The sequence below is a fragment of the Artemia sp. Qi Xiang Cuo genome, chromosome 4, assembly GCF_049724085.1.
Source record: "Artemia sp. Qi Xiang Cuo chromosome 4, ASM4972408v1, whole genome shotgun sequence".
Lineage (NCBI taxonomy): Eukaryota > Metazoa > Arthropoda > Branchiopoda > Anostraca > Artemiidae > Artemia > Artemia sp. Qi Xiang Cuo.
The window spans coordinates 27,654,604-27,678,304 of record NC_142797.1 but is presented as its reverse complement, the minus strand read 5'-3'; the positions used below and the strand labels follow the sequence as shown (position 1 = coordinate 27,678,304).

Sequence of the window (23,701 nt, the reverse complement as noted above, 5' to 3'; positions counted from 1 at the left end):
TCATTATAGCCCTAGAGAGCGGTATTGAACCACATTTTTCGTATAGCCTATTGTTTGAAATACGGTCAGTCAGCCGGGAACCCAGAACAATCCTTAAGCAATTTCTCTGGAAAACATTTAGCAAATATTCATCCGCTTTTCGGAGCGTCCATGCTTCAGAGCCATATTTGACCGCTGTCATCTCTGTACCTTCTAATAGTTTATTCTTGGTTTGCAGAATTATCTTCCCATTCTTCAAAACTTTTTTTAACTGTAAAAAAAAACACCCTGAGCCTTGGCTGTTCTTCTCTCGACATCTTCAGAACACCCGACGTCATTAATAATAATACTACCAATGTAAGTGAAGCTGCCCACCTGATCAATCTTTTCATTACCCAACGTCACCTTTTCGTCTTCACTTATTCCTAGCCTTAGTGACTTAGTCTTCTTAACATTAATTTGAGCCTTGAGCCTTGGCTATTCTACTTTTAACATCATCACTGCTCCCACCATCTTTACTAACAATACTACCAAGGTAAGTGAAGCTGCCCACCTGATTAATCTTTTCATTACCCAACGTCATTTTTTCGTCTTCACTTTTTCCTAGCCTTAGTGACTTAGTCTTCTTAACATTAATTTTTAAACCTATCCTAGCACCCTGAACTCGCAAAACCTCTAAAAATTCATTCATTTTGCTCACACTTTAATCTAGGATGCTTAAATCATCAGCATAATCTAAGTCCAGGAGACTTTTTCCTTCCCATTTGATTCCGTGGTCCCCCATTGCCTTTCCTGTGATCCTTAAGACAAAGTCCATCAAAATAATCCATATAAAGGGGGATAGAACACAACCCTGCTTAACTCCTGAGTTAATACAAAATCAGCTGCTAACCTCATTTTTTATCTTAACCGCAGCAGTATTATTCTCGTACATAGCACTAATCACTTTAATGTATTTGTCTGGTATACCATACAAGGATAAAACCTTTACTAAAGCTCTTCTATCTACAGAATCGAACGCTTGCTCATAATCTATAAACCTGGGGACCAAAGGTGTTTGAAAAACTGTTTTGCTCTTTCTATTGGCTTAAAATTGCGCACAAGAGAACCAATCAAGTAATATTCAATTTTTCGTTCCTTTTCACTGCCATAAAATTTTCAAATTGGAACGAATCAAGTTTTAAAAAGGTGGACCTATTGCCTTCTTAGAATTTAAAGAGGACGGCTTTTTCAGCTTATGAAAATGACATATTCCAATAAGTTATAAGTTATATCTCTATCTGCAGGTACTTTTTCCTATTCTTCTTCTTTCTCTTTTTGAAAAGTACATATTGTTTTTTGATGAAGAAGATGCATCAAGTTCCAAATCTCTGTTTACCCTTGTTAAACTTTGGTGCGTTTTCTACTGTGTTTATTCAGTAAAAAGTTCAAGTCTCTTTCTGGTGATGGCTAAGGAACAATTTGATTGGCTTACGGAAATTCTTCAGTGGCGTAAATCAATGAAATTAAAATGAACTTTGTGTCTCGGAATTCTAGGAAAGTAATATGTTTTTTTATCCTTGTTTGGTGCACAAACTGTGTACCGCGATGTAACTTCGTACCGTGGAATTCTAGGATAGTAATCTCTCTTTTTCTCTTTGGTACCTTATATGGTGTCAAAGTTCCAATAGTTCGGAAAGTAATAAAACTGGTTTGTTCGCATACTTACCCTTTTCATGATAAAAATAAGCTGTGTTTTTTTTTTGTTTATCCTTGCAAATAAACAATCCTTGTCAGTAAAGAATCAACGATATGGGGGCGTATTGCAGCAGCTGCAGTTGTGCCTTTTGTGGCTATTGATGACTTTTGGTTAGTAGTCTAGGAACTACGCTAAGAGATTGTAGCAAATTTTATGCAACGAAACATATGCTTTTCTGAAGAATAGTTTTGTAGGGAATCGTCAGTGCTGAATACGAATTTGGCAGGAAGAGATCACTTCGGGGAGATGATTCTAGGCTAAACTTTGCAGCAATGACAAAAATCTAAATAATTCATGAGAGGGGTTTTGGCATCACGTGTGTCGTCTAGGAAACTCATTGCCCCCCCCCCCCATTCCCCGCTAGAAAAACCTTAGAAATAATAGTAAAGAAAGGTTCTAAAATAGGACGGTAATTTTCATTTAGATTAGATGTTTAACTTTTGCCATTAATGGAATATTTGCAAATATTATTTGGTACTTCAAAGCAAGTAAAGTTACCGTCACATTAGCTGCTTGTTTTTGACTAGAGCAAGGGAGGGTTGGAAGGACAAGGGCTTCTCTAGTCATACGATAATAGCACTTTCTGGTGAGTTACTATTATTTTTCACTGATTCCATGGGTGAGGAGTATGGGTGGGAAGGAGAAGGACATGGATATCCCTGTTGGTATGCTAATAAGACTATGTCTAACTTTTACTGTTCTTAATATGCTAGCAAAGGGGTAAATTATGAGGGAGGAGCTGAAGGACAAAGGAAGAAGGGTCAGACCCCTCCCGCAAAAAAATCATGGCTCTACTCTAAGTTTTTTAAAACATATTTTTTTTTGTACTAGGATTTGCCTGTCCTAATACTTTAAGTATCATTTTCTCTTCCTGTTTTTTTTCTGAATATGTAAAAAATTATGTAACGGTTTACCATTACAATTTTACTCTTCGTTAGCGTCACCTGGTTTATTGTTACATTTTACTATAATTTTGATTCTGGACGATACATCTTTTTTCCATTACCGTTTTGTAATGGTTTGAGATAGTCTTGCCAGTGTATTGGAACCCACTATAGATAAAGCTTTCTTCTATTTCTAGGGGAGAAGTGTGAACAAAGATGTAAAGCAAGCTAAAGAATGGAACATACCACTTGTTTCTCCTTTTTGGATTGATGAATGTATATCAACCAATGAGCTTGTTGATGCTAGTTTATTTCCACATACCTACAATCCACATATGTCTCTTCAAGTTTCCTCTCAATCGTTTTCTTCTTTCAAACGGGGCAAGATGAGCCCTGGCTTAAGTGCAAAATCCTCTCGGTTAGAAGAGGAAAAGGTATTTATTCAACTTACTTTGCTGCGATTTATTTGTTCTTATTTTCCCTTCATTTTTAAGTTTTATTGTTCTTTTTCTACTGTTCTGAGTTATGGACTTACCAGTTAAGATTGTTAAACCTTATTTTTCTGTACATCAACGCTTACTATGCCTTTGTTAAAAAAAAAACAAAGTTTCGGTAACATGTATTTCTTTACATATGTATGTAAGCCAAGACAAAACTTAAAGGTCCAAAAACAAAAAAAATGTAATTTTACAAAGGCTCTAATTCTAATTTAAGGTAATTTTTAAAATGTTTAAGGGATTGATTGATGAAAATGAAGCACCAGTAAGTGTTACTGAAAAACTAGCAAAAGTGAGAATTGTAACAGCTAAAGAAAAAGGCATGGAACAAACGATTGAAAGAATCACATTGAATTGTAAACGAAATTTTGAATAGGGATCTGTGGTATTTTTGTAGTTTGAATTAAAACATTAAAAAAATTGTTCAGACAATCTCAGACATCATAAATATTTTTACAGTTTACATAATAACTGAATGCAGATTTTCGTAGAAACTTGATCCATGGATGTAACATTAGTGCAGACTTTTATTCTAGTACATGACCTCATTGCAAAAAATGATGTACAAATATATGAAGTCATTTACATAAATTTTTTCCCAAAATGAAGGTTTTTAAACAAAGGGTAAAAGATCACTTTTTGAAGTTTTATTTATTATTAATTTATACATTAAAACTATTTAAAAATTATTTTATCGCGACATCGAGTATGAATTTCTCTTGCACCGTAAGTTATTGAATCTGAAAACCCCCAGTCGGTAGGCGGGTAACTGCTATCTTTAATGATTTCAAGTTGTCCTGTTGGCTTAAGGCTTCATTTATGTGCATGGGTAGTTAACAGTACAATAATGTGGTAAAAATAGTTTAGATCGAACTCCTTTTTTTAATAGTTTGTTTTGTAAGGAGTTATTACTGGCATTGTAATTGTTATTGGAGAAAAAAGGCATGACACATTTACAGAAATCAAACTTAAAGAAACTCACGGCACGCGGCAGGTTTCTATAGATGGACTCTCATTGTCGCTTGTCTTCTAACCGCAGACTACTTTAGCCTTTTATTGAAGTTTTGACGTCACAAAGGCCCGATATAGCCACTCTGTGAAAAATACGAGTTCTTTCTAAAATTCCTGACCTATTTGAACCGTTTTTGTGGCCAGTCATCGTAGTTACTTTTTTTCCAATCATAGATTTCATTGTGCATTTTTTTCACCTTTACCTCGGAAAGTTTTTTCCACGCCTTTTTCCTTAGCAGTTTAGATTCATACATAATCTCACTTAATTTCTTAAGACGTTAATAGATAACAAATTCGTCTTTTCCAGTTTCCAACCGCAGATCAACGTTCAAAATTTTGTTTACAATTCAATGTGATTCTCACTTTCACTAGTTTACCCCTTAAACCCCTTAAACATTTTAAACAACCTTTAGAAGCAGCGCCTTTGTAAAATTACGTTTTTTTTTTGTTATTGGACCTTTAACTTTTGCCTTGTCTTGTCTTTTGTCATAATAAAAACATCGCTAAACCTTTATTTTCTTAACAAAGGTATTCTCGTTGTCGCTTATCTTCTAACCCTATTATTATTTCTTCTTAATTTTTGATTTTCATTATTTCAGACAATTTGTCAATGTCCTTTGCTTTAGCTGCCCTTCTTGGTCTAGTTTTACATGATGGTCCAGGTTGTAACATTTATAACACTTATAAAGTTTCCGTTTAACTACCTCTAGATAAGTTTTCCCTACTTATATGTCTTAAAGATATTTGATTATTCAAGCAAGTCGGATTTTTACTAAGCTTCAAACTTTTGGTTTTCTTTTTAAGGGTTTTTGAATTGTTGTAATCTCTTGTCAAAATATATACAAATACTTTTGCAATTACCATTTTTTTGCTCTTTAAACAAATTAATGTAAACGTCTCCATGCATGAAAATCTTCAATTTTTTCACATAAGTGTGACAAGTTTGACAACGTCATTGCAATACTGATGTATATAAAAATGACGTCATTCACATCCTTTTTTTTTCAAAATTAAGGTTTTTAATGAATTTTCTCAAACTTGTGACCTATCTAGATCTTTTTTTTTTTAGGCCAGAATATCTGAGTAAGCCAAATTTCCTAAAGAAATATGTAGCTATTTTCGAGAAAAAAAATACATACATAAATGCATACATAGACAATTATTGCTAGCTTATAAAGATAGTATATAATACCGGGAGCCCGGCGGTTTTGCCGCTGGGCCCCGGCACTCGGCACGCGGCAGGCTTCTATATATGGATGCTCATTGTCGCTTGTCTTGTAAAAACAGGCTATTTTAGCCTTTTCTTGATGGCATGACGTCCAAATGGACCCTTGTCTTTTATCACCGGACCTTTGTTTATTTTAATTGTTCATCATTTTCAATTTGTTTGGTTCCTTTGACCTCCACTTGTTTTTCGTCATTATGAAATACATATCACCGAACCTTTGTTGTTTTTTTTTACAAAGGTATGGTAGGCATTGATGACCTTATCCATGTCAAAATCCCAAACCCAATCATCATCGCTATCATTTTCAATTTGTCACGTTTTGATTCCTGTTGTCCAGGTTGGTCTTCATTTTCATTTTTGAATTGCTCACATGCTCGGTGCCGCACGTCTCCTAACCACACGTTTCTTTGCTTTTTGTTTTTGACTTGCTCACATGCCTGGTGTCGCATGTCTTCTAACCGCGTGTGTCTTTGCTCTTCATTCTCATTTTTAGCAAACCGCCACCACGTGTGTCTCTGGTCATCTTTTTCATTTTTGACGCGCTATAATTGTCTTTTTTGCATATCTTCTAACCGCCCGTGTCTTTGCTCTTCATTTTCATTTTTGACACGCTTTTGGATTTTGATTACTTCAGACAATTTAGCAATGGCCTTTGCTTTAGCTGCCCGTAAAGGTGTTGTCGCAACTGATGGTGCAAATTTTCTTTTCTTAGGCCTTCCTAAAGACCTTATATACCTGGTTACGTTCAAACCTGTAGGCCTTTTTGACGTATCGAGTTGTTTTTATTAAACAAAAAACAAACTAATTTCAAAATTGTCAGGTATTTTACTGGTTTGAATTAAAAAATTAAAATTATTGACACCATAAATTTTTTTGCAGTTTACATAATAACTTTAGCAATTCTGAACAGAACTTAATTTTTTTTTTTTACCTTTTTTCATGTATTAAATACTTTCCATGTGTAATGTTGTATGTGTGATAGATAAAAAAACAATACATTCACTCTTGTGGTGGAGGAGGCGGGGAATGACATATCTGGACAAACTTTTGGTTTTCTTTACCAAGGTTTTTGAATTGTTGTAATCCCTTGTCAAAATATATGCAAATATTTTTTTTTTTTTTTTTTTTTTTTTTTTTTTTTTTTTTTTTTTTAATATCTTTTGTCTTGGATTTGGCCATGCAAAGACAAAATCAACACTATTCTATTGGAAAATGGCCCCATCCCCCAACTGCGACGCATGTGGAGTATATGAAGACATACGTCACATCATCTTCAACTGTAGAAAATATGAAAAAGAGAGGGAAATACTAAGGAATTGCTGTGAGAAGGCATTTAGGGCATTCATAATTGTTCTGTTCTGGGACATCACACGTCTCCTCCTTGGGCTAGACGACTAAGCACAAACCTTTTAGGTAGATTTGTTAAGACTACTGGTTTAACTGCCTACAATACGGAGTAACTTGCCTACAAAACTTACATTCAGATGGGGATATCGTCTAAAACCTATGAAAATGATGATGGTTTTTCTGGTGCAAGCCAACTGAATCTTTACCGGTAATTTTGTTTTTAAAGAGTTGAGGCCAATCTAAGCTGAGAGATGACTTATTTTGACACACCAACAATGAGCAACGCGACAGCTGAGTAAGACAATGGAGCAAGCAACCAAAAACAAAATGAAATAAATATATCATGCGACACATAAAATAACCAAAGAACCTTTACGATTAGCTCTCGAAGGCCTAAATCCATCATCATCGTCATCATCGTCATCAAGTGGTAGATGAATTCTAGTTCTTTCATCTTAATATTCTTCTTTTTGAAGCTGTTCCAGATTCGCTCAACAATAAAACAACAATACATTAATGAAAAGTCATTGAAACCACATGGGACAGAATTAGATGTTAGTTACACCAGAAAGGATGAAATAGCCAGAATGGGTGGGGGGAGGAGGCAATAACACAAACTTTCCCAGTATCCATGCCGTATCTAAAACTAAGCTCTGACAGTAGACAGTGATATTCGCCAAGTGAAAGGACTCAAACGACGTTACTATGTGAATTCTGACTCAAAAGCAGGATTGAAAGTGAAATTCTCTGTAATTCTTCTTTAAAAAGGAAATTTCTTTAAAAAAAAAACTTTTGAACACCTATCCAGAAAATACAAATAATAAATTATTGCCATGACACGAACAGGAAGTTCTTATTAATTGTAATCACAGTTTCATCTTCAGGAGTTACTCCGCCGTATTCTTTTATCTACAACTTCAAAGCCCATTTCACTCAAAACTTCAGATCTGGCAGCTCCCTGCTCCGTCATAGACGCTACATAACGTTGATTTTCTATGTTATCTTCCAAAAGGTTTCTCATAGTCAGTACGCACCACTGCTGCATAAAAAGGTTTCTCGCATCGATACAGCATATATCATCGCATATATAGCTGTATATAGCAGTAGATGCTACAGTAGATGCTGTGTATAGCACATCTACTTTTACAGTAGATGCTACAAAAGTTTGGAACTCCTTTTCAATGCTGCTACTGAATATATTGCTACAGAATGAACATTTGCTTGATGAGATCCTTTGTTCTGAATATGCAACAACCATTTTAGAAAAATTAACGAAATATGCATAAGATGATATTGAATTTAATCAATATCTCATCGAAGTTTGTATTTTACCACGCAAAGAGCTTTCTGTCATCTACCCTAAAGATATATATATATATATATATATATATATATATATATATATATATATATATATATATATGTATATGACTAGGCCCATAGGGAAACGAGTTAAAAAATTATACCTAAACAATGATAAAATAAGAAATAACACTCGAGTATACAGATAAACGCAAAGACAAAGATAAAATAACACTACACTACAGTGCAAAAACAATGATGAAATAACATTACAGTAATGTAAAAGCAGCAGCTGGACAAGAATGTTTATTTAAATATAAAAAATTCATTTTTATAGATTCTTACAAGAAGATAAGAAGACCAAGAGACCCCTTTAAACGACAGCAACAAAAGCTACTAAAAACTTTATCTTATTTTATAAACAGTAAATTACAGATAATCTTGAACTAGATAGAGTTTAGTATTATTTTTAAGCAGTGGGATGGATGTAAATTTAACTATCGCCACAAAGGGAGCAAATTTAGATCTCCCAGTACGAATCTTGTCAATGTAAACACTCTTTTTTTTTTTGCCGAATATTATAAAAGTGTAAATCTTGGGATTGGAAAATTGATTGAGGTAATATGGCGGTGATTGTTTGATGTAATATTTTGATTTGAAAAGAATTGCGCCAAAAGTAAATTGTTGAGAAACTGGAAGTATGTCTAAATAAGAAGACTTATTTAGAACTGTAATAGGTAATAACGACCACACTAATGCTTAAATCTTTGTAGAGTGTCAATGCCGAAAATGCAACTGTTTCGCAGTCCAATGTTCCAAAAAGCAATATTGATGATCATCTCGATGCAATCGCTCAAATGTTGGCTTCCAGTGCAAAAAAACAGCAGACAAGTGAAACGTTAGTTGCGCCACAGAAGCCTTTGCCGGTGATTCTACCGCCTCTTCCTCGACGCGTAGTTGAAGAGAGCCAGGAGCCAGACTTAGAAAAGGAAAAAGGTTGGTTCTAAGAAACAAACGGATAAGAGAGAAAACTCTAATTTCGTCTATGAGATTTAAAACAAAAAAATAGACCGTCACCGCCATCTAACTTTACCAAGCAGAATCGTAAAGTTGATATAAAAACCTACATACAAATATTAGTTGCTTTGTTTTTCATTACATTCGCGCGTAGATAAAATTACAATTTTTATGAAAGGACACAATAGGCATATTTATGAGCATTTTTTTTAATTGGCCACGGTTCTATGCACTAACTTTGCCCTGCCTTTTTTGTAATTAATAAAAATAGAAGAAAAACTAAAGAATATACCAATTTTCAAGAAATATTTGGTTCTGTTCAACTAAACTTAATTTTCTGAACTGAAATCCAAATTTCAAAATTAAAATCGTAATTAGGTGAAATGAATATTGTTGTAAACTGTATTTCAATGGTAATTATATTGTAAATTATATTGTAATTGTTTTGAAACAATTGTAATTAGTTAATCAAAATTAAAATGGAATTTGCAAGGCCGTATCCAGGGGGGGGGGGCGGGTTACCCGGTTTCAACCCCCCCCCCCCCCGAAATTTTTGACCGGCTCGAAAATAAGTCGAAAATGAGTAAAATCTAGGTAAAAATCAGTAAAATTAGTCGAAAACTGAGTCAAAAATTAGTAACCCCCCCCCCCCAAAAAAAAAGTCAAAAATTAGTAAACCCCCCCCCCCTGAACAAAAATCCTGGATACGGCCCTGGGAATTTGTATTAAACTTGCTGTTTAATTCAACACTGCGAATGGTACTTGTAGTTTTTAATTCTGATTAATTTTAATTATAAGAGGGCTCCAACGTCTTCAATCTTGTTAATTTCTAATACTTTTTTTTTTATTTTGCTATTACGAATAATCCCTTGCTTCAGCCGAAGTCCATATCTAGGATATTGATTTAAGGGGGGGGGGTCTAAGTCGTTTTGTGGGAAAGTGGTCGACTATGAGCTCTGCTTTCCTTTTGGTAACTTTCAGTGGTTCATAGCAGACTATGTTATATTGAAGTAGTTTCATTCTGTCGTGGGAAAAAGTATATTTTGAGTTTTTGTTATGATCATTTGTTTTCCAAAATTATAAGCCCATTTTGAGGAGTGATGGTGGCTCAAGCCCCGGCTTTCCTTGGTTCAGCCATTTTTTTTCTTTTTCTTTTTTTAGGTAAATAAATGATGTTGAGCGCCTCTTTTTTTGTAATTCAACTTCACCTTTAATTTAGATTTAGCTTTTTCTAGTCTGCTAGATTTTGAATTTTGTTTCTTTGTTTCTTTTAATTTCTTTTTTACGAGGCCTTCAAAAAGAAACTTTGGTTTGGAATAAGAAAGGAACTTCGTTATCCAAAATTATAAGCGTATTTTGAGGAATGGTGATAGTTCAAACCCCAGTCTTCCTTGGTTCAGCCATTTCTTTTCTTTTTCTTTTTTTTAGGTAAATAAATGATGTTGAGCGCTTCTTTTTTGTAATTTAACTTCTACTTAAATTGAGGTTTAGTTTTTTCTAGTCCGCTAGACTATGAAAGAATTTGTTTTTCTTTGTTTCTTTTAATTTTTTTTTACGAGGTATTCAAAAAGGAACTTAGGTTTTGGAATAAGAAAAGAATGAACTGAAAGGTTTCTTCGTCTATATCTGAAATATACGCTCTAAAACTAAATTCAAACATTATCTATCTTCAGTTGTAGACGCCCCGATCCAGCAGTTTTGGCATATACGTTCCATAAAAGTTTACTATTTGAGACTTCGGCCACATTGTTTATTATGGAGGAAAGGGTGAGAGTAGCTCTACCTTTTTTTGGCTGAGTGTTTTGTCACTCACTACACATCGAGCTATGGTAGCGAGGTGGTATTTCTAGTTTTCACAAAAAATATAAAGTATAAAAAATATAAAATATAAGTCTATGGATCTGGGAGACAGAAGTGTTCCCTGAATAACAAGAAAATATGTCTAGAATTCATGATAAGGGTCTTAGGACTTAAGACAAGACTTTCTGGATTCGAACCTGTATGAGGGGGGTCATGCTAAGTAATTTAGGTTCAAGATATGGGCCCTTCCCTTATTTATGCTCCAAATATGAGTTCTACTTGAACTAATATTGCCAATGCCTAGCTTTAGATGTAGTGAATGCTCAAGACCTATGCATTTGTGTAAATGAACAGTTTTAGAATAATATTGCAGCCTTTTCAGGTTATAACCTTGACTTGCACAGAACTTGGTAAGAAAAGCATAAATTGGGTGCGGTAGAATTAGTTGCATTTCTCTTTCTTTCTTTCCAGGGACATGACTATTCAAGCTCTTTTTTCTCATATCAACTGATTGATTGCAAAGTTTCTGATAAGCACTCGGAATGCTTTATTGCTGGAATAAAATTGAATTTTTCCTGAATATGTCTCTCTGTCAGTTATTGTTCCTTTTACGCCATAGACTGAGCAGTTTGAGAATAGCAAAACCGTTCATTCAAGTTAAATATCCGTTATTAGACAGATAAATTTTTACTGACAAATTCCGATCCTTCATATAATATGTATTCACAATACCATACCTGGTAAGCGGTTAGCTTTCAAAAAAGCTTTATACGAAATGTTTTATATGTTTATTTATTTTCCATTTCAACGTTGCTGGAGAGGACCTATTTTAATTTAAGTTTTGCTTTTGAGGTTCATTTTGTTTTATATTGTTCCTATGACTTTTATCCGTGTATCTTTTTACTCTTTATATAATTTTCTGCACTGAAGACAGTTGAGCCGAGCTCTTGATTGACCGAAATATCTGCATATTTATCTTTCCTTTTTCACTGGCTGGAATTATCTTCGATTTTCTTCTTCAAAATTTCTTTCATTTTATCATGCATGGCCAGCATGGTCTTAGAAATTAATTATATTTTTTTTTTTTTTTTTTTTTTTTTTTTTTTTTTTTTTCTTGCAGCATGTATTAATTATTGTTCTGGTGATTTTCAGGTTAACATTATTATTATTACTTGCAGGTGAAACTGAGGGCATAGAGAGTCAGTCGACAGCTTTTACTTGGGTTGATCCGCAAGAGAAAGCTCTACAGGAGAAATTGGCTGAAAGAGACAGAATAAGTACCGAAAAGTCGGGGAAATCCAGAATTTATAGTGATAGTACACAGGATGTTAGCCATGGTGAGTTTTTTGTAATAAATTAACTATAATGATAATACTTTAGCCTTTTATGGGGCTTTTTTTATGGATTCAGTAAAAACCTAAAATAAATTTCACTTGAAACTATACAGTTTTAACATGCTTTCGAGGAGATTCAAAGTTTGAAACTTGTTAAAGTCCAAAAGTAAGCAAAAGTTAAAAATAAAAAAGTATCAGAGGATTTATCCGGGGGGGGGGGAAATAAATGTATTTTTAGGCTTAATCCTTTTGGTACTGGGGTCATTTGGACTAGATCTTATAGGGTAATTCTCTACCCCATCGCCTCTTTTTAGTCAGGAAATACTTTATTACTATTATAGGACGTAAGACTTTCCAATGCCCAAGAGGAGAGGGCTAACCATCTGCTTAACATAAATACGTATTACGAAAAAAAAAAACAAGAACTGCGATAGGGTTCGGAAATATCTGTTTTTTGGTTGCAGCTTTTTTTTTCTTTTTTTTCTTTTTTTTTCAATGATGTTTTATTTGATTTAAGTTTGAAGTTTAATGATAACGCGAACCCGTTATAGAAAATCCGCTTTTGAGATAGCCTATATCCTAAGATTCCTATTAACAGTGTGATCTAGCAAAAGCAAAAATTGGGAACTAGCTGTTAATAGACTCTTTCATGATGAAATTTGGCTTGCGTCCAGAGATAGCTAGAGTCGGGTCACAAGTTCAATTGGTATTGAATGTTTGAAATGTATTGGAGACTCGTCCAATTAGAGGCCTTCATTATCAATTCTTAGTTTGATATTGTAAGTTCTGTGGTCAGATTTTTTAGCTGAACTAGATGGAACCAGCCAATCAGACGATTCTTAGAATTATCCTTTCTGAATGGTGAAGAATCTCGTATAGGAATTCTGGCAGAATGCCCTAGTGTAAAATTCTCCTGGAAAGTTCATCCCCAGAAACTTCCCTAGTTATAGTTATTGGGGCTTCCGTAATTCCCTAGCTTCCATAGTAACTTCCGGAATAGTCTATCATACATCCTAGGATGGATTCAACGGACCGGCTCCGTTGATTCTCGAATTAAAATATACTTGGTGGACTGTGATGAAACAGTTGAGAGCCATTGCTCCCATATTACCCCATTTCCCCGGACAATTCCATCCTCGCTGAGAATCCCCCAGGAAATTTGTTTTTGCGGACGATTCCGCCTAAAAAAGTCTCCTTTCCCTACATTCATTTGAAAAAGACTTAATTTCTGATAGTTTTTCAAATCACATCGGAAATCCACCCTTTATAGAAAGCTTTTCCCAGAAATATCCCTATCCCTGTAAAAAGTTGCTACCGCGGAGTATTCCCCCATGAATAATTTCTCTGGCGGAAAGTACCCCCCCCCAAGGAGAAACCAACCGGTCATAATTTTCAACTCTGGTCGTAAGTATTAGTTAAAACTGAGTTTTTGTATTTGCAAAAAATTGTGCTTTTTTGACAATGCAGCTATGGCAAAACAAAATAGTTAGGTACATTAGCGTCAGGTTTGTGCATTTTATGGTAAAAACATGAAATTTCCCAGACATGCGCTTCTGAGTAATTTCCGCTTTCTGACTTTGTTTTTTTCGTCGAAATGCATAGAAAATGGTGAACTTGTTACGAAAAATGTGAAGAATCGACTAAGTCGCACATTCAAATTTATCTCGACGGTTTTGCGCTACTTTGCATTTTTCCGCGCGAAGAAAAAAAACGCTAATTTAGAAAATGAGCGATGACCGAGTTTAAGATCTCTTTTCTGACTAATTCGAGGCTCTCGATTCCAAAAATGTGGTTATTTTTGCAATCGGATTCTTGGTTCATGATTTACCAGTTTCATAACCACGGTTTCTATGTCATACTCTAACAAAAACTCATACCCTCCCTATTACATCCTGAAGGAGTTCATAGGTTTTTGACTGTAAGTAATTAATTACCGTTTCAAATCTCCTCATTAAGCTTTCAGTAAAAAAAAAAATCATTTATTCAACTCAAGCAGCTTGACTTAAGGAACTTTGGACGTAAGAAGCATACCATTATGATGATAAAATGTAGAATACTAAACTACTTCAGGTATTTCAAAATAGTTAAACAATCACATGGATCATAGGAATGAAATAGCCGATTTCGACTTGTTTCATCATAAAGATTGCTAAAAAAAAAAAAAAAAAAAAAAAAAAAGTAAGGTTGTCACGGACAGGATACAGGTCGACAATTAAAGCTACAAAAAGTGCACTACTGTTTGTACTGATTATCACAACCTTTGCACGGACAGAGATCTGTGCATTTAAGGGGAGCTTTGCACATTTGCACCTTTTTTTGCACTTTGTTTTACAGCCACATTTGAGCAGTTCTTTGCAAATTGTCACTGCCTCAGAAAGTTTTGTCCAGAAAGGCTCCAAGCTTCCGTCATGCTTCACCCAGCCGTATAAATCTGGATCCAATGGGGAAAATTCCGGACAAAACGATGATGCCCATATTGGGGCCTGCAAGTCAGCACGTTTGGTATGCTGCTCAAGAGCAGCCGCTGTTTGGGGCAGTCTTTCCATTCCGGCCGTTTTTCGTGTGAAAAGCTCCTTCCGTAGATTGTTCACTTCAACAAGCCACTTGATTATTCGTAAAGAGCGACGACGATCCGCTGGATGTCTGTAAAGTGACAATCTAAGAGCGGGGCTCGTTATGTACTCAGAGTAACGAAAGTCGGAAGAATGGATTCCACAGGTTTCCAGGTCTTCCAAACACCGAGATTTTCATGAAAAGCCAAAGAAGAAGTCGTATCGCAACCAGAGAATACATGCAAAAAGAGAAGGCTGCGAGACCTCTTAGGTCCTAGACGATAAGTAATATCGTGAATGGGCAGTATTTTCGTCTTTGCTCGATGCTCATAGATGACAAACAGGTTTTCAATCTGAAGCTGCTAGAAAAATGCTGTTGCGGTCACAAGTACATCAGAATCCACAGTTCTGATGACTATGAAGTTATAGTCACACTGGGCCTGATGGAAGGCAGGGAGCAGCACACGAGTTTCACCTTCTTCGTCGTTGGTAAGTGTGAAGCCTTCGCGAAAAGCGATATCGCGCGTTGAAATAACTGTGTCTCTAAGAGCGGCCACTACAAATATGTCATGCAATTCCTGGACTACAATAGTCGCCAAAAAATGGAAGAGTCGACTCTTGTTCTCTGTTGACTTCAAAAAGTCACGCCAGTTCATCTGAAGAACGGGGGTTCGGTCTGTGATTTTCATGGCATAAGACGAAGCTCCTCTGTGTTCACGTGCTCCGTTTTTTAGGCTGTCGTTTTTGTAGATGTCAAAGACGAGATCAGTTCTTTGAGCGTCGGTTTGGGACTGTTGGTTTCTAATGTATGTAGCGAAGTTCGAGCGAGCGTATTCACCGAAACTGAATATTCCATGTCATGATATGAAGACATTTATCAAAGAAAACAGCAGTTATGAAAGGTAAATTGTACATTACTTCTTCTCTTCCCATATGCTTTCTCTGTAAAAAAAAAAGTACGTGCCACGTGGATTTTCTTTTTTTCTTTGTTAAACCTGCTAGCGATTCATCCAGACCACAGTCGTCACTTGCACATTAATGTAAAACCAGAGTTTTTAATGTAGAAGTATAAAAGACAGTCTACACCCGGCGATGATGAAAGTGATGATAACTTAGTAACAGATGGTTGAATATTAAAAGTAAGCACATTTCCAGACTCAGCATACTCGATTTAGCCATGGAAGATGCCCTAAGCGCATCTACTACCTCAGTATCACAGTTTATATAATTATCCGGTAAGTTTATCGCAGATCATTTCTGGTCTTCATTCTCGGTACGAACAAAAAGCTCCTCCCACTTCTTTCTGCATTAGCGGGTTAGTCTGTTTCCGATTGTTTCCAACAAAGTGCATTATTCATAAAAGCAGGTTTCCACTTGTTTCCGATTAGATCACAGTCTGAATTATCTACCCGTGAAAAGATCTGATTCCGCTTGTGTTTTTATATGCAAAAACGTTCTCTGGAACATTCGCATACTGGTCCGGGTTTTTATAATGGGTGAGATAGGGAAAGATCATACTGGATAATTATATAGGCTGTGCTTAGTATATAGAAAAAAGTGCGACCCGCGATGATGAAATTGACGATAACTCAGAATCTACTGATCTGATTTCAAAAGTGGGCACATATTGAGAATCGGCTGATCCGAATCAACCAAGACGGCCCTTCAAATGTCCAAATCCTTCAATGTCAAAAATACAGGATTTTTTGCGTGGAAAAACGCGGTGAAACGTCGAAAAACGCGCTCAGAAAATGTGATTCTGACCCATGTTAGATTTTACGTATTTTTCTACATATGTGTGCGAATTTTCATGCTTTTCAGAGGCAACGCTGTAGCGTTGCCTATAGTTAAGGCCATATGGCTCCAATGTTTTATTTTTTTTTTCCCAGAGGCACTTCATACGGAAGGGGTCGTCGTAAAAACTTCAAAGGGGGCTCATTCGATCGGAAATCGAGAGATCTGGTGCCCTTTTTAATAGTCGAAAATGATTGGAGGGCAACTAGCCCCCCCCACGCCCATCATTCCCCAAAACACATCCAATCAAAATTTTGAGTTAGCCATTTTGTTCAGTGTAGTTAATTTCCAGATAGAAAATGTATTTTTGAGGAGGATACTCCCCCACAAACCTCAGGGCAAGAGTTTTAAGTTATGCCCTGGGGGCATATAAAACTTTTATAGAAGGTGTTGTCGTAGAAACTTCAAAACAGGCTCATTCGACTGGAAATTCAAAGGCCTGGTGCCCTTTTTAATAGTCGAAAGTGATTGGAGGGCAACTAGTCCCCTCCCATGCCCACCATTTCCCCAAACACATCCAATCAAAATTTTGAGATAGCCATTTTGTTCAGTGTAGTTGATTTCCAAATAGAAAATATGTTTTAGAGGAGGACACTCCCCCACAACCCTCAGGGCCAGGGTATTAATTTATGCCCTGGGGGCATATAAGGTTTTTATAGAAGGCGTTGTCGCAGAAACTTCAAAAAAGGCTCATTCGATTGGAAATTCAAAGGGATAGTGCCCTTTTTAATAGTCGAAAGTGATTGGAGGGCAACTAGCCCCCCCCCACGCCCATCATTCCCCCAAACACATCCAATCTAAATTTTTAGATAGCCATTTTGTTCAGCGTAGTTGATTTCCAGATAGAAAATATGTTTTTGAGGAGGATAATCCCCCACAACCCTCAGGGCAACGGTTTTAAGTTATGCCCTGTGGGCATATAAGGTTTTTATAGAAGGCGTTGTCGTAGAAACTTTAAAAAAAGGCTCATTCGATTAGGAATTCATAGGGCTAGTGCCCTTTTTAATAGTCTTAAGTGATTGGAAGGCAACTTGCCCCCCCCCCCGCCCATCATTCCCCCCATCACATCCAATCAAAATTTTGAGATAACCATTTTGTTCAGCGTAGTTGATTTCCAGATAGAAAATATGTTTTTGAGGAGGACACTCCCCCAAAACCCTTAGGGCAATGGTTTTAAGTTATGCCCCGGGGGGCAAGTAAGGTTTTTATAGAAGACGGTTGTCGTAGAAACTTCAAAAAATACTCATTCGAATGGAAATCCAAAGGGCTAGTGCCCTTTTTAATAGTCGAAAGTGATTGGAGGGCAATTAGCCCCCCCACGCCGATCATTCCCCCAAACACATCCAATCAAAATTTTGAGATAGCCATTTTTTTCATCGAAGTTGATTTTCAGATAGAAGATATTTTTTTGAGGAGGACACTCCCCCACAACCCTCAAGGCAAAAGTTTTAAGTTATATCCTGGGGGCATATAAGGTTTTTATAGAAGGCGGTGTCGTAGAAACTTCAAAAAGGGCTCATTCGATTGGAAATCGAGAGTTCTAGTGCCCTTTTTAATAGTCGAAAATTATTGGAGGGCAACTAGCCCCCCCCCACGCCCATCATTCCCCAAAAAACATCCAATCAAAATTTCGAGATAGCCATTTTGTTCAGCGTAGTTAATTTCCAGATAGAGAATGTATTTTTGAGGAGGATACTCCCCCAAAAACCTCAGGGCAAGAGTTTTAAGTTATGCCCTGGGGGCATATAAAACTTTTATAGAAGGTGTTGTCGTAGAAACTTCAAAGAAGGCTCATTCGATTGGAAATTCAAAGGGCTGGTGCCCTTTTTAATAGTCGAAAGTGATTGGTGGGCACCTGTCCCCCCCCCCACGCCCATCATTTCCCAAAACACATCCAATCAAAATTTTGAGACAGCCATTTTGTTCAGCGTAGTTGATTTCCAAATGGAAAATATGTTTTTGAGGAGGACACTCCCCTTCAACCCTCAGGGCAAGGGTTTTAAGTTATGCCCTGGGGGCATATAGGGTTTTTATATAAGGGGTTGCCTTATAAACTTCAATAATGGATAATTCGTTGGTAAATTAAAAGGTATTTTACCATTTTTTATTTTCGAATGTTTTTGGAGGGACACTAGCCCCCCCCCCCCCACGCCCTTTATTTCCCCAAACACTTCCAATCTAAATTTTTAGATAGCTATTTTGTTCAGCTTAGTTGATTTCCAGATAGAAAATATGTTTTTGAGGAGGATAATCCCCCACAACCCTCAGAGCAACGGTTTTAAGTTATGCCCTGGGGGGCATGCAAGGTTTTTATTGAAGGCGGTTGTCGTAGAAACTTCAAAAAATGCTCATTTGATTGGAAATCCAAAGGGCTTGTGCCCTTTTTAATAGTCGAAAGTGATTGGAGGGCAATTAGCCACCCCTCCACGCCCATCATTCCCCCAAACACATCCAATCAAAACTTCTAGATATCCATTTGTTTCAGCCTGGTTGATTTCCTAAAAAAAAATATGGTTTTGATAAGGACGCTTCCCCTAGACCCTCCCGGCAAGGATTTTAGGTTATGGCCTGGGGGGTCTGAAGGTTTGTATAAAAAGAAGTGTAATATAAACTTCAAAAAAGGACTCAATCGATTGGAAATTCAAAAGGTTAGTGCCCTTTTTAATAGTCGAAAGTGATTTGAGGGCAGCTAACCCCCCTCTCACGCCCACCTTTTCCCCAAACACATCCAATCAAAATTTTGAGACATCCATTTTATTTCCTAGCCCTTTGAAGTTCTGGAAATTAGGTCTTTGAGGATGACAACTCCCCCACAGCCCTCAGGGCAAGGGTTGTAATTTAAATTTCAATTTCCAATCAAATGAGCCCTCACTGAAGTTTATACGACAATGTTGTCTATACGAAACCTTACATGCCCCCCGGGTATAACTTACAACCCTTGCCCTGAGGGCTGTGGGCTGCGCCCTTTTAATAGTCGAAAGCGATTGGAGGGCAACTAGCCCCCCCTCCCCCTTACGCCTATCATTCCCCCAGACACATTCAAAAAAACTTTTGAGATAGCCATTTTGTTCAGCGTAGTTGATTTCTAGATAGAAAATATGTTTTTGAGGAGGATACTCCCCCACAACCCACAGGGCAAGGGTTTTAAGCTATACTCTGGGGGCGTATGAGGTTTTAATAGAAGGCGTTGTCATAGAAAATTCAAAAAAGGCTCATTCGATAGGAAATCCAAAGGGCTAGTGCCCTTTTTAATAGTCAAAAGTGATTGGAGCGCAACTAGCCCCCCCCCCCACGTCCATCATTCCCCCAAACACATCCAATCAAAATTTTTTAGATAACCATTTTGTTCAGCGTAGTTAATTTTCATATAGAAAAAATGTTTTTGAGGAGGACATTCGCCCACAACCGTCAAGGCAAGGGTTTTAAGTTATGCCCTGGGGGTATATAAGGTCTTCATAGAATGTATTATCCTACAAACTTCAAAAAAGGCTCATTCAAATTGAAATTCCAAGGGTTAGTGGCCTTTTTAATATTCGGAAGTGATTGGAGGGTAACTAACCCACCTCTCAACCCTACCTTTTTCCCAAACACATCCAATCAAAATTTTTAGATAGCCATTTAATTAAACGTAGTTTCAAGTTCTGGAACTTAGGTCTTTGAGGATGACGACTTCCTCAAAGCCCTCAGGGCACGGGTTGTAAGTTAAGGATTTTCCGTATCCTTCCCATTATTTCTTATAAAAGGGATGCTCGTATAAACTTTAGAGAGGACTCATTTGACTGAAAATTGAAAGTTCTTGTTCACTTTTTAAGAGTCGAAATAGTTGGGTGGGTAACTAGCCCCCCCCCCCATCCTCCAATCCCTAAATGCATCAGATAAAAATTTGAGATAGACATTTTTTAAAATAGTTCAATGTTCTGATAACAAAAAATTCCGGCGTCGACACATCCCATTAGGGCCCAGGGGTAGGCGTTGTAAGTTATGCCTTGGGGGCATATAAACAATTAAACAATCATTAAATAAACAATCAATGCAAACAAACATACAATAGATATTAATGTAAATTAATAAATAAATTTAGTGCTGATATTAATGTAAATTAATAAATGAATATCTCCTGGGTGGAATTTAACGCGGGGGACTTATCAGCAGTAAAAAAAAATGTTCTTTGAGGGGGGAGGAATTTCCCAGGGGTGGGTTTTCCCAATGTGGATTATTCAGGGAGGAGACGACTAAACTTATTCGATAATATTCTAAATTTTACATCTGAAAGTAACGGGAATAAAGAAGCAACGGAAATGTCAGAGATAGCACTTAAGGTTCCTTTAGATGATTTTGTTCGTGTCTTTTGAAAAAAGACATTTTCGAAAGATAAATTATTTTCATTTGTATTACTTTCTCTGTGGCTGCTCAATTATGCATGTGAGGGGGGAGACTTCCCCCCACCTGTGTCTACGCTAAGGTTCCAATTTTTATCTCAAGGCTTAAAAATGAACGCAATGCGATAAAAGTATAACTCAAAATAACATATATAGAATAATATATGCACATAACATGGAACAATTAATCAAAATTGCATATTATGAGTTGAGGCTCACCCAAATGATGGCCCAGGGAGCTCACCATCCACAATCTATAAAATCAATCCTGCAATAACTGAAAATATAAAGTATGTTTTAGTATTTTAACGTCTTCCACAACTCAAACGGTCCAACATTCTACAGCCCAATGAGTCTGTCTAATGTCCTAAATCGGGAACGGAGGAGATAAGTGAAGTTCCGCCTCATATTGGATGAGTCTCCAACCTCACCCTCCCCCTCTCCCACTGTCTACGCTAAAGTTTTCTTCTTTATGCCAAGTACGCCGCCCCCACCCCAAAGACTTTAATAAGGTAAAGTTTTGTATGGGAAGAACACAAAGTAAATCTATTATAATTATCCAATTATAAGGTTAAAATACATACACTGTGATAGATGCAAATTTGCTTTGGCACACAAAATCCTATTAAGGTCAATTCCAAACAGGCGTGATCTCTTTGTGTTAGCAAGTGAAATGGTCTAAACCCCCTTATTGGAGCTATTTTTCAATCCATTCATTGTTGTTAATCGCTTTCCACAAGTTATGCAAGCTGTCTATTGTTCATATATAAGGTTTTTATCAAAGAGGTAATCGTACAGACTTTGAAAAAAGCCTCATTCGATTTAAATTGAAAGTTCTAGATCCGTTTTTTTTAAATCAAGAATAATCGGACAGTAAGCACACCCCCCCCCCCCCCGTGCCATAAAAACTTGAAACTTTTTGCAATCAAAAACGAACAGAAGTTAATTGAAAGAAAAAACTTCCCGGAAAATAAGTTTTTCAAATAAAAGTAAAGGTCACTTTTAACTTAGGCTTAGCAAGTACGAATGCCTTTTAAAATCTTAACAAAGAATGACAAGAAATGACTATTAAAGAATAGGTGAAACTTAAAAGAAAAAGAGATTGAGCAGACACAAAAAGCAAAACAAATGAAAAAGGCAATAATATAAATTAATAAATAGAACTTAAAGCGATTAAGGCTTAGATTGAACATGGAAGTCAAGCTTAAAACGAAAAAAATATTTTGCTATTGAAGTATAAATGAAACTTAAAACGAACAGAAATTAAATAAACAATCAATGCGAACAAACATACAATATATAATAATGTAAATGAATAAATAAATCTTAAAACGGGCTAAACTTAAATTGAATATGCAAATCAAGTTTGAATCGAATAAAAATAACTACAAACAAGAGTTTGGGTATCGCCTCACTGCAGAAGCCTAAAACCTACTGCGTCATTGGCGCCTTACTGAAAACTATACGAGTCCTGAACAGTCTTGGAAAGTATAAACAAGATCAAACTGAATATTAGATATACGAGTATAATGATATTAATTGTTGAAAGATCCATCAGTTCAAGATTTGTTTTCATTGTAATTTTTGTTTTCATTTTCAATGCTGTAAGAACTGGAAAAGAATAAATTTGTAATATACGAGTAATTCGTTTTCATTGAAGCGCCAATGACGCAGAAGGCTATAGGTTTTTACAGTTAAAGAAGGGGACAGTATCCAAATTTTATTTGTAGTGAAACTATATTTGTCTTGACCAATATTGAAAGAACTAATAAATTAAACTGAATATTTGATGTATAATTATATTAATTGCTGGAAGCTCATCAGTTCAAAATTTTACTGTAATTTTAATATTTATTTTCAATATTAAGTACAAAAGAAAACATTTGTAATATAATTCGTTTTCAGTAAAGCGCCGATGACGCAGTAGGTTTTAGGCTTCTGCAGTGAGGCGATACCCAAACTCTTGTTTGTAGTTATTTTTACTCGATTCAAACTTGATTTGCATATTCAATTTAAGTTTAACTCGTTTTAAGATTTATTTATTCATTTACATTAATATCTGTTTTATGTTTGCTCGCTTTTATTTATTATTTAATATCTGTTCTTTTTAAGGTTCATTTATTCTTCTATAAAAAAATAATTTTTTTCGTTTTATTCTTGATTTTAATATTAAATATAATCATTACTCACCTAAAAATCTATTTACTATTTTATATTATTACTTGTTGTATGTTTTTTGCTATGATTGTTTATTTAATTTCTGTTCGTTTTGGGTTTCATTTATTTTTTAATAGCAATTTCTGGTCGTTTTGAGTTAGAATTTTAACAGGTATTTGTATCTCCAGAGCTTTGGTTTAAAATGGCCTTTACTTTTCTTTGAAAAACTTATTTTTCGGAAAGTTTTTTTTAATTAATACCATAAAATACACAAACCTTATGGAAATTGGCGCTTATGTACCTAACTAAAAGGCAGAGCGTCCTTGAGTGGGTTGGGAAAAGGTCTTAAGGGAAGATTTCAACAGAGTGGGAACCTCAGGAGAGGGAGTAAAGAATACAATTCTGAGCAGATTGAGATGGAGGGAAGTGTGCGCAGCTGTGTTGGCCTTGGGTGACGTGGTTCTGCGAGTAGTTTTTAGTGGTAGTAGTAACTCAAGGTTAGGGAAGCTGGTCAGATTTACTGGCTTATTACTGTAGAACATTTTTTGCAACAAACTTTTAACCAACAAGGGGTAGAGTAGGTGTTTGTTGATACTCTTATATAAGAGTTGCAAGAGAGGTACGTGTGGTCAAATTGAAAATACGCCCTTTTCGTATTGACTCTCTCAATACAGGAATTTCA

At 36.0% G+C, this 23,701-nt stretch overlaps 1 protein-coding gene across 1 annotated transcript in view; it reads left to right on the top strand.

Annotated features, from left to right (window-relative positions):
• mus101 (mutagen-sensitive 101) overlaps positions 1–23,701 on the top strand; it is a 224,216-nt gene that overhangs the window by 150,204 nt on the left and 50,311 nt on the right. Inside the window, exons 16-18 of the mRNA XM_089087479.1 lie at positions 2,799–3,035; positions 8,760–8,982; positions 11,982–12,140. Of these exons, the coding sequence (XP_088943605.1) occupies positions 2,799–3,035; positions 8,760–8,982; positions 11,982–12,140 (619 nt within the window). The remainder of the gene's footprint in view (positions 1–2,798; positions 3,036–8,759; positions 8,983–11,981; positions 12,141–23,701) is intronic.